The 12,291-nt window shown below is 38.7% G+C and overlaps 1 protein-coding gene across 5 annotated transcripts in view; it reads right to left on the bottom strand.

Annotated features, from left to right (window-relative positions):
- LOC130853131 (core histone macro-H2A.1) overlaps positions 1-12,291 on the bottom strand; it is an 87,233-nt gene that overhangs the window by 23,688 nt on the left and 51,254 nt on the right. For 3 of the 5 annotated variants that reach the window (XM_057734382.1, XM_057734410.1, XM_057734391.1), the window contains exon 5: positions 1,691-1,801. In XM_057734382.1, the coding sequence (XP_057590365.1) occupies positions 1,691-1,801 (111 nt within the window). The remainder of the gene's footprint in view (positions 1-1,690; positions 1,802-12,291) is intronic. The other 2 variants (XM_057734401.1, XM_057734420.1) reach the window with 1 other exon arrangement.

Here is a 12,291-nt window from a genome sequence, read left to right as displayed (position 1 = left end):
AGTATTAGCTAGATTTGTACTTTCTGGTACTTTCCTGCCTGTAGTTCCTGGTCCTGAGGCCTGAGAGCAGGCTGCACCCAAAATGGAGGAGATGGCGCTGCTCGGTTGCAGAGGAGCTAGCAACATGTCTGCAGCCTTGGATGCCTCCCTTCTAGGGCTCATACGCAGCAGATGAGGTCAAGAGGGCATCTCCATTTGCACATGGACATCTGTATGGCTGAGTACTGCTACTCTGGAAATCCAGCAAGGGGGTGTGAGAAGTACTGATTTGAGGCTGACTTTGGGGTAACTGGCAGCAGAGCGCAAGAAGAACACAGGCAAGGGAGAAGCCAGGGTCAGGGCACCCAAGGGTGAGGAGTAAGGGAGAGGGTGGCCCCAGAGGCTGAACTATTCTACCTGATTAACAGGCTTCCAAGTCCTGGCTGATTGTCAGCATTAGGGATCTAAAGCACACTGGAGCTAGTCCTCAATCGCAAAGCCTTTTCACACTTTAGCTCAAACCAAAGCAATCTGGATGACAGGTCACATTAACTTTCAATATATTACCCAAAGGACAGGTTAAAGGGTGTGAAAGTAAACCCAGGTGGCTGCCTTCACTGCTGAGCTGAAATTTTATAAATAAAAAATATTTTAACCAAAAACTTTCAAAGCCCCAGACCTTAAGATGACAACTAGTGCTGCTTATTTTTCCCTTTGAAAAATGCATACAAAATACAGATAATGGTTATAAAAATGTACACTGTAATGGTTATTTGCTGGAACACAGAGTCCACCACAGGAATTGCATCATGAGAGCCTGAGTGCAATTAGTGACAGGAAGAGGGAAGGGGAGAAGGAGCACTTGCAATGACGTGAGCAGGAGGACTGTGTCACTGAGATGCAGAAGAAAACTGACAGTGAGGTTTTAAAAATGATGCAGCTTCAGAACCAAGTTGTTTACCACTTTCAAACTAAACGCAATTTACATGGAAGCTCAAATCCATGCTTTTTTTTTTAATGTAGGATAAACAAAAATTCAGAAAAGTAATTCCCACTCTCTCTCCACCCTCCTTTTTTGGTGCTAACAGAGAAATATTAACTCTCATTCTCAGGTCTTAAAAGCCTTTGCATCATTTTTATTTTCAACAAAAGTGAATCATCTGTTACAAAACCATGGCATCCTGGCAAATTTGCATCACTGGGGCAGCTGAAAACATATTGTCCATGGTTAAAACAAACAAACAAACAAACAATTGGCTTGAGGAGTCCTCAGGTGGCATAGTGTGTCTAACAACAGTCCTGCACGCTGGATCAAGGCTCCACCTTCAGTGCCCACCACAACGCCTGGGCGGCCTGCTAAGTCTTTCCCTTTCTAGGACCCGGTTTTGACTTCCAGCTGTTTTTCTGGCCAGGGCTACAGGATGACCAGGTCATCCTATATATGCAGCTCCTTCCACAGACTAAGCCCAGGGTGTCCTGACCCCCAAAGAAGCTGCTGTCCCTCTTCTGTACCACTATCACCTCTCCCCATCTGCCAGTCTCCCCTTAGCACCCTGCCCGGCCCTCCCTGAGTCCTTTCCTAAAGCCACCCCGCCCCCATTGTCTTTGCCAGCCCACGAGGCCAGGAATGGTCCTCAGGCAGCTTTCCTGCTGGTGGAGGCACCCACCCATCCCAGGGCCCGCGAGCAGACCAGGGTGCACATTTGCTTACCTTCTGGCCAAGGAAGAGGCTCTTAGTGGAGAGCACAGTGAAGCCATCAGCGGGCGTGCCCTCAGTCGTGCTGTCAGCGCTGGCTGCCTTGCTGACTTCTCCCTGCTTCTTCTTGCAAAAATAGAAGAGTCAGTATGAGGCCTGTACAGGTGGAGACCACACAAATCTGGGCTTTTCTAACAGGCAAGCGAATCGAAAGCCTTGTCCATAATACTCAAGAGAAAACAGGTAACTAAACCACTACTAGTTCTCAGCATTCTTCAAAGTGAGGGCTGCAGGCTTATTTTGAAGTCCAAGAGCTCCACGAAGAGTGCTAAACTGTATTTTCATCACTTTGTAATCTTAAACAAATAGCTACTTAAAGGCAAAATTTCACAGTGATAATTCAGAACAGAACCACTTGCAAAACTGCAGACCAAGTAAATGTCTCTTAATTCAGGGTCTTCACTTTCTAGATGCCTGTACAGTACTCACAGCTGCGGGGAAAAAACAAACTGCTCTGGATCCTTAGTTCTCAAAGGGCCAAAAATTAAACCAATGATCATCACCCTCCAACCCTCCCCGGCCCAGGAGGTAAGACTCTCCCACCCTCTTTGGTTAAGACTCGCCTTCAAGAAGGATCACATGGGGGTTGTTGGTGAGCCTATCTGTCCCCTTGGGATGCCCCACCCCCCTGCAGTGGGCACGGAACCTTGCAGGCTCTTGGGCCCCTTTCCAGCATCATTCAGACTGAAGTATGTGTACTTTGGGGTTTCCAAGAGCCTTGCACAGGTATGCTGTACAGAGAGGTTTAATTACTTTCCAGATCCTCAACTTCCTAATGTATTTCTTTCAGAAAAGGATCTTCCTGAAGAGTGATATATGCTTGCAATCAAGATTTCATGCTGAGTCTCCCTTCACAACCACTTCTCTCACTTCCCAACTGTGAATATTAGCATGGCCCACCAACCTTCGAGTAGGGATACATGCCTTTCTCAGTGTTTCATTTCTGTCAAGGACGAGGCTTGTATTAGAAATGGATATTTTGGCTCATTTTTGGGTTTTCTGTTTTTATTTTTTGCATTCAGATACATTGTTGAGGGAGCAAAGTGAGCACGATGGCATTTTTTGTTTAGGTACTTCACCTTTTTCCTTCCCCCAATTATTATTAAAAAGGACATCACTGCTGAAGGATGGTCCAGTGGGAGCAAATCAAGAAAGTAGGGGTTGAGAAATATTATAAATGGCCATGTCTTCCTGAAGGAAGGATCTGGACAGTAAACTCAGGGCAAGGCCTGTGCCCTGTCCATTTGACCTTTTAATACTCAAATTCATTAACATATTAGCATTTTTACTTACATTGAAAAATAAGATCTAATTTTACTAAGTGCTTTAAGGATAAGGACTGCTTTGGCATTTAGGTTATATGGCTAACTTGGAACATTTTCCATAAATTAAATGAGCTACATTTGATGCTCCAAGGTTTTGATATAAACGGTAAGACAGAAAACATTTTATCAAGAAACACAGTATTAGCAACGATATATTAAAATTATCACTATTTTGGTTTTCCTAACACTTTGAGTGTATCAGATTTGACAAGTAAAAGAGGAACAGGTATAATCAACAATTACATGGTAAGTCTTAGTAAAGCCTTTTTTGATATACTTTCCAGGAAACAAGAAAGGCAAAGGCTGGACGACAAATCCTTTCACAAGTCAGATGTTTCTAATTCTGTGCTTTCAACAAAACTGAAGAAATACCAAATTGAGTTAACAGCTGATAGATCATTAAAGAACAGATTGATGGAGCTTAGTTAATAGTAATGTACCAATGCGGGTTTCTCAGTTGTGATGAATGTACCAGGGTTATGGAAGATGTTAACAACAGGGAAACTGGGTGAGGGATATTCAGGAACTCTCTAATACCGGCTTTTGTAACTTCTGTAAATCTACAACAATTCTGAAATAAAACATTTATTAAAACAAATTGATGACAGATTAGTATGTGATTGTTGGCATGTAACTCAGAAAGAGTTCAGAGGATTGAGTGATGTTGCTATAACAAAATCTTTTCCATTCCCATTTAATTATTTTTGTGACCAAGATTTTCCAGGCACTTATACCTATAAATATAAAAATATAGGATGATGACTCATTTATACAATAAGTAACATTTATCTTAGGGTACTTGAGTTAATTGAAAAAACTCTATCTCCATGTACCCCATGACATGATTCAATTCAAAAAACATTTTTACTTTCCCCTTAATAGTTACAATTAAAGTGTGTCAAGTATTTGTCAGTTTGATCAATTGTGTATTATTAATAAATGTGATAACTATCCAATCCTGTGGAAACCAGAACATTTAGTGCTTTTATGATCACAAGAAATTTTTTCAAAATGAATTTAAATTTATGTACATTATTTTTGTTGTGCAAATCACTAACATACTACAAGCCAAAATAAAAAAAAGTGTTACATTAGGATAAAATTTTGTGTGGCAAGTGAAAGGGAAATAAAGGCTCAAAGGAGAAAAATGATGTAAATTTTCTAACTGTTAAAAAAAGAGACTGTATTTTGTGGTATATCAAATCTTCACAGTAATTAGACTTCTTTGGATACATTTAAATGCGCGATGAAAGTTTTCTTTTTAAATTTCAATATTTATTATATATCAAAATTATACCCTTTGTAGTAGATATTTAAATTATGAGAAGTTTAGCTGTCAAATTTTAGATGTATGAGATATGAAGATTTTCAAAACTGCTTTAGGAAGTATGCAAGCAAAAAAGTTTTAAAGCCACTGCTCTACCCAGTGAACACCATTCATACACAAGGTACTCAGTAAATGCTTGGGAATGGAATGCAGTTGATAAGCAGATAAATATTTAGTGCTTCTGCCCAAGGATACTTGGATTTTAAGAGGTCAGAAAACTCTAAATGATAGAATTTCAGGCATCTGGAATTGGAGCTGGTTTTCCTGGGAGGAGGGGGCCTGAAAGGCTCCCTGCACCCCCGATACAAGTCAGGAGCTGCCTATGCAGCCAGGTTATAAAGTTTAACCTGTCATAATGAATACTGATAATTTTCAGCAATGATTCATTTGCATATGGTCACCTGCATTAAAGCTGTTGCCCCACATTGTAAACTGGTAAGCCACTATGGAAAAAAATATAGAGGTTCCTCAAAAAATAAAAAATAGAACTACCATATGCTCCAGCAACTCCACTTCTGGGAATATATCCAGAGGAAATGAAAACACTATACTAAAGAGATATCTGCACCCCCATTTTCATAGCAGCATTATTTACAATAGCCAAAACATGGAAACAACCTAAGTGCCCATCAACAGATGAAAAGATAAAGAAAATGTGATACACACACACAATGGAATATTATTTAGCCATAAAAAAAGAAGAAAATCCTGCCAGGAAGCTGAGAGAGTTCCAAATAAGATGAACACAAAGGAACCCATGCCAAGACACATTATAATTAAAGTGGCAAAAGTTAAAGACAAGGAGAGAATCTTTAAAACAGCAAGAGAAAACTTGTTACAAAAATAAAAACAAACCAAACCCATAAGACTATCAGCAGATTTTTCAGCAAAAGTTTTGCAGGCCAGATGGGAGTGGCATGAATTTTCTAAGTGCTAAAAGTGAAAAAGAACTTCCCACCAAGAATACTCTATCTGGCAAAGCTGTCCTTCAGAAGTGAAGAATAGAGAAAGAATTCTCCAGACAAACAAAAGCTAAAGGAGTTCATCACCACTAAACTGGCCTTAAAGGAAATAATAAAGGGACTTCTTTAAGCTCAAAAGAAAGGGTACTAAATAGTAACAGGAAAACATATGAAAATATAAGTGTCACTGGTAAAGGTAAATATAAGGTGGTAGATCAATCACTTATAAAGCTAGTATAAAGGTTAAAAGACAAAAATACTAAAACTAACTAACTACAATAATTAGTTGAGGACTATACACAAGATAAAGAGATGTAAAATGTGATGTCAAAAACAAAAACATGGAGGGAAGAGTAAAAATGTAGACCTTTTGAATGGGATCAAACTTGTTATCAATTTTAAATACTCTTATAAATATAAATTGTTATATACAAGCCTCATGGTAAACACAAAGCAAAAGCCTATAGCAGATACACAAAAGAGAAAGAGAAAGGAATGTAAGCCTACCACTAAAGAAAATCATCAAATCACAAAGAAACAGAGCAAGAAGAGAAGAAAGGAACAGTGGAACTATTATACAAAACAGCCAAAAAACAATTAACAAAATGGGAATAAGCACAAACCTATCAACAGTTACTTTAAATGTAAATGGACTAAATCCTCCAATCAAAAGACAATGAGTGGCTGAGTGGATAAATACACAACACCCATCTATATGCTGCCTACAAGAGACACACTTCAGATGTAGGGATATACACAGACTGAAAAGGATGGGAAAACATTTTCCATGCAAATAAAAACCAAAAGAAAGCTAAGGTAGCCATACTTATATCAGACAAAATAGACTTTAAAACAATGACTGCAATGACAATTAATGGCATTACATAATGATAAAGGAGTCAATCCAACAAGAGGATATAATATTTCAAAATATTTATGCACCCAACATATGAGCAAATAAATATATAAAGCAAATATTAAAACCCCTAAAGAGAGAAACAGAGAGCAACACAATAATAATAGGGGCTGTTAATACTCCACTTCATCAATGGACAGATCTTCCTTACAGAAAATCAATTGGGCTTGGGCTTCATAGGTGGCGCAGTGGGGAAGAATCTGCCTGCCAATGCAGGGGACACAGGTTCAATCCCTGCTCCAGGAAGATCCCACATGCCGTGGAGCAACTAAGCCCATGCGTCACAACTATTGAGCCTGTGCTTTAGAGCCCGTGAGCCACAACTATTGACCCATGTGCTGCAACTACTGAAGCCCACACGCCTAGAGCCCGTGCTCTGCAATGAGAAGCCACAGCAATGAGGAGCCTGCTCACCACAATGAAGAGTAGCCCCCACGCACCGCAACTAAAGAACGCCCGCGCACAGCAAAAAAGACCCAACACAGCCAATAAAGTAAATAAATTAATTAATTAATTAAAAAGAAAAGAAAACACTGGCCTTAACATGTTAAACGAGATGAATTTAAAAGATATACACAGAATATTCCACCCAAAGCAAGAGAATACACATTCCTCTCAAGTATATATATAACATTCTCCAGGATAGACCATATGATAGGTCACAAAACAAGCACTATAAATGTAAGAAATCATATCGAGTATCTTTTCTGACCACAATGGTATAAAACTAGAAATCAATTACAAAAAGGAAACTGGAAAAATCACAAATATGTGACGATTAAATGACATGTTACTGAAGAAGGAACAGGAAAGAAATCAAAAGAGAAAAAAATAATTGAGACAAATGAAAATGGAAATACAACTTACCAAAACTTATGAGATGCACCAAAACCAATTCTAAGAGGCAAGTTTACAGCAATAAATGCCTACATCAAAAATTTTTTAACATCTCAAAAAAAACCCCTAACTTTACACCTGAAGGAACTGGAAAAAGAACAAATGAAGCCCAAAGTTGGCAGAGAGAAGGAAATAACGAAGACCAAAGCAGAAATAAATGAAACAGAGACTAAAAAGACAACAGAAAAGGTAAATGAAACTAATAACTGATTTTCTGAAAAGATAAAATTGGCTAGACAACCAAGAAAAAGACAAAGAATTCAAATAAAATCAGAAATGAAAGAAGACACATTAAACTGATACCACACAGGACAAAGGATCATAAAATACTACTATGACAATTATACTCCAACAAATTGGACAATCTAGAAGAAATGGATAAACTCCTAGAAACATACAACCTACCAAGAGTGTATTGTGAAGAAACAGAAAATCTGAACAGATCAATTACTAGTAAAAAGATCAAATCAGGGCTTCCTAGGTGGCGCAGTGGTTGGGAGTCTGCCTGCCAATGCGGAGGACATGAGTTTGATCCCTGCTCCAGGAAGATTCCACATGCCGCGGAGCAACTAAGCCAGTGTGCCAAAAAAAAAAAAAAAAAAAAATTAAAAGATCAAATCAGTAATCAAAAACCTCCCAACAAACAAAATTCCAGGATCAAACAGCTTCACTGGTGAATTCTACAAAACATTTAAAGAAGAATTAATACCAATCCTTCCCAACTCTTACAAAATATAGAAGAGATGGAAACACTCCCAAACTCATTTTACAAGGCCAGAATTTTTCTGATACCAAAACAAGACAAGGACACCAAAAGAAAATTAAAGGCCAATACCCCTGATGAATATAGATGCAAAAATGCTCACCAAAATATTAGCAAATTGAATTAACAATACATTAAAAGGATAATACACCATGATCAAATGGAACTTATTCCAGGGATGGAAGGATGGTTCAACATCTGCAAATCCATCAATGTAATACACCATATTAACCAATAAGGATAAAACTCACATGATCATATCAATAGATATAGGAAAAGCATTTGAAAAACTTCAACATCTATTTGTGATGAAAATCTCTCAGCAAAGTGGGTACAGAGGGAGCATACCCCAACATAATAAAGGCCATATATGCCAAGTCCACAGCTAACATCAGATTCAATGGTGAAAAGCTGATAGCTTTCCTTTAAGATCAGGAACAAGACAAGGATGCCCACTCTTTCCACTTTTATTCAACATAGTATTGGAAGTTCTAGCCACAGCAATTAGGCAAGAAAAAGAAAAGGCATCCAAATCAGAAAGAAAGAAGTAAAACTGTCGCTATTTGAACATGACATTATATACAGAAAATTCTAAAGACTCCACCAAAAAAATTATTAGAATAAATGAATTCAGTAAAGCTGCAGGACACAAAATCAATACACAGATTTCTGTGGTGTTTCCATATACTAATAATGAACTATCATAAAGAGAAATTAAGAAAACAATTTACAACTGCATTAAAAGGAATAAAATACCAAGGATTATATTTAACTAAGGAGGTGAAAGTCCTGCACAATGAAAAGCATAAGATGCTGATGAAAGAAATTAAACGCATAAATAAATGGAAAGATGTTTTGTGCTCAAGGACTGGAAGAATTAATACTGTTATATGTCCATCCTACCCAAAGCAATCTACAGATCCAATGCAACTGCTATCAAAATTCCAATGGCAAGAGATTCCTGGCCAAGATAATGGAATAGAAGGACCTGAGCACATCTCCTCTTACAAAAACACCAAAATTACAACTAACTGCTGAATGACCATCAACAGCAAAGACTAGAACCTACCAGAAAAGATATTTTCAAAGACAAAGAAGAAGCCACAATGAGATGGTAGAAAGGGTGCTTTCATGACATCATCAAATCCCATACCCACCAGGTGGGCATACTTACAAACTGGAAAATAATTATATCGCAGATGTTCTCTCACAGGAATAAGAGTTCTGAGCCCCATGTCAGGCTCTCAAGTCTGGTGGTCCAGCATCGAGAGGAGGAACCCTCACAGCATTTGGCCTGGAAGGCCAGTGGGGCTTAAGTGCAGGGGCTCCATATAACTGGAGGAAACAGAAACTCTGCTTAGAGGATGCACACAAGGTTTCACATACACTGGGACCCAGCACAATAGTAACTCTAGATGAGCCTCAGGTTGACCTACCTACGAGTTTTGAAGAGTCTCTTAGGGAGGCAAGGGTCAGCTGTGACTCACTGGAGGGGCAAAGACACTACTGGTGCCAGAGGTCCCAGAGAATATTGATTGGCATGAGCTCTCCCAGAGGTCAGCATTTTGGCATCAAGACCTGGCCCTACCCAACAGCATACAGGCTCTAGTGCTGGAACACCTCAGGCAAAACAACCAGCAGGATATGAACAAAGCCCCATCATCAGCAGACAGGCTGCCTAAAGCTATACTGAGCTCACAGCCACCTCTAAACACACCCATTGATACGGCCCTGCCCAACAGAGAGACAAGACCCAGCTCCACCCACCAGAGCGCATGCACAGTCCCTCCCACCAGGAAGCCTGCACAAGCCTAAGGACCAACCTCATCCACCAGAGGGCAGACAACAGAAACAAGAGGAGCTATGGTCCTGTAGCCAGCAGAAGGAGACCACAAAAACAGCAAGTTAGACAAAATGAGATGGCAGAAAAATATGTTCCAGACAAAGGAACAAGATAAAAACCCACAAGAACAACTAAGTGAAAGGGAGATAGGCAATCTACCTCAAAAGAATTTAGAAGAATGATAGTAAAGATAATCCAAGATCTCAGAAAAAGAATGGAAGCACAAATTGAGAAGATACAAGAGACATTTAATAAAGAGCTAGAAGAAAGTACAAAGATGAACAATACAATAACTGGAATGAAAAATATACAAAAAGCATCAATAGCAGAATAACTGAAGCAGAAGAACAAATAAGTGAGCTGGAAGAAGGATGGTGGAAGTCACTGCCACAGAACAAATTAAAAATAACGTAAAGAAATGAGGACAGTTTAAGAGACCTCTGGGACAACATTAAACGCACCAACATTTGCATTACAGGTGTCCCAGAAGGAGAAGAGAGAGAAATGGCCTGAGAAAATATTTGAAGAGATTAGAGCTGAAAACTTCCCTAACATGATAAAGGAAAACACTGGCTCAAGTCCAAGAAGTGCAGAGAGTCCCATACAGGATAAACCCAAGGAGGAACATGCTGAGACACATATTAGTCAAAGTGACAAAAATTAAAGACAATGAAAAATATTAAAAGCAACAAGGGGAAAAAAAAGCAACAAGGGAAAAGCAACAAATAACATACAAGGGAATCCCCATAAGGTTATCAGCTGATTTTTCAGCAGAAACTCTGCAGGTCAGAAAGCAGTGGTATGATATATTTAAAGTGATGAAAGAGAAAAGTCTATAACCAAGAATACTCTACGCAGCAAGGCTCTTGTTCAGACTCAGTGGAGAAATCAAAAGTTTTACAGACAGACAAAACCTAAGAGAATTCAGCAGCACAGAACCAGCTTTACAACAAATGCTAAAGGAACTTCTCTAGGCAGAAAATAAAAGCCCATAACTAGAAACAAGAAAATAATGACTAGGAAAGCTCACTGGTAAAAGCAAACATATAGTAAAGATAGGAAAACATTCACATACAAATAATGATATCAAAATCAGCAACCATGAGAAGAGATGAGTACAAATGCAGGATACTGGAAACACATTTGAAATTAAGAGATCAGCAACTTAAAACAATCTTCTACATATACAGACTGCTATGTTAAAACCTCAAGGGAACCACAAACCAAAAAACTACATAGATATACACACACAAATGAGAAAGGAACAAACACAACACTAAAGATGGTCATCAAATCACAAGAGAACAAAAGAGGAAGGGAAGAAAAAACCTATGAAAACAATTCCAAGACAATTAACAAAATGGCAATAAGAACATACATATCAATAATTATCTTAAATGTAAATAGATTAAATGCTCCAAACAAAAGACACAGACTGGCTGAATTGATACAAAAACAAGACCTGTATATATGCTGTCTACAAGAGACCAACTTCAGATCTAGGGACACATACAGACTGAAAGTGAGAGGACAGAGAAAGGTATTCCATGCAAATGGAAATCAAAAGAAAACTGGAGTAGCAATATTCATATAAGACAAAATAGACTTTAACTTAATTTTCGGCTGTGCTGCATGGCATGTGGGATCTTAGTTTCCTGACCAGGGATCGGACCCATGCCCCCCTGCATTGGAAGTGTGGAGTCTTAACCACTGGACAGCCAAGCAAGTCCCCAAAATAGATTTTAAAACAAAAGATGTTACAAGAGACAAAGAAGGACACTACATAATAATCAAGGGGTCAATTTTAAAAAAAGACATAACACAAGAGGACAGACAGCAGTATCAAGCAGTATCAGCAGTATTTTATCTTGTGGAACTGAAAACCACAGCCACAGAAAGATAGAGAAAATGAAAAAGCAGAGGACTTTGTACCAGATGAAGGGACAGGATAAAAACTCAGAAAAACAACTAAATGAAGAGGAGATAGGCACCCTTACAGAAAAAGAATTCAGAATAATGATGGTGAAGATGATCCAGGACCTTGAAAAAAGACTGGATGCAAAGATCGAAAAGTTTACCAAAGACCTGGAAGAATTAAAGAGCAAACAAACAGAGATATGCAACACAATCACTGAAATGAAAAATACACTAGAAGGAACCAATAGCAAATTAACTGAGGCAGAAGAGCAAATAAGTGACCTGGAAGACAGAATGGTGAAAATCACTGATGTGGAAAAGAGTAAAGAAAAAAGAGTGAAAAGAACTGAAGACAGCCTGAGATACCTCTGGGACAATGTTAAACACACCAACATTCGCATTATAGGGGTCCCAGAAGAAGAGAGAGAGAAAGGACCCAAGAAAATACTGGAAGAGATTATAGTTGAAAACTTCCCTAACATGGGAAAAGAAATAGCTACCCAAGTCTAGGAAGCGCAGAGAGTCCCAGGCAGGATAAACCCAAGGAGAAACACGCCAAGACATATAGTAATCAAACTGACAAAAATTAAAGACAGAGAAAAGTTA

This window comes from Hippopotamus amphibius, chromosome 1 (assembly GCF_030028045.1).
Source record: "Hippopotamus amphibius kiboko isolate mHipAmp2 chromosome 1, mHipAmp2.hap2, whole genome shotgun sequence".
Classification (NCBI taxonomy): domain Eukaryota; kingdom Metazoa; phylum Chordata; class Mammalia; order Artiodactyla; family Hippopotamidae; genus Hippopotamus; species Hippopotamus amphibius.
The sequence above is the reverse complement of the archived record's forward strand: the minus strand, read 5'-3'. Positions and strand labels throughout refer to the sequence as shown.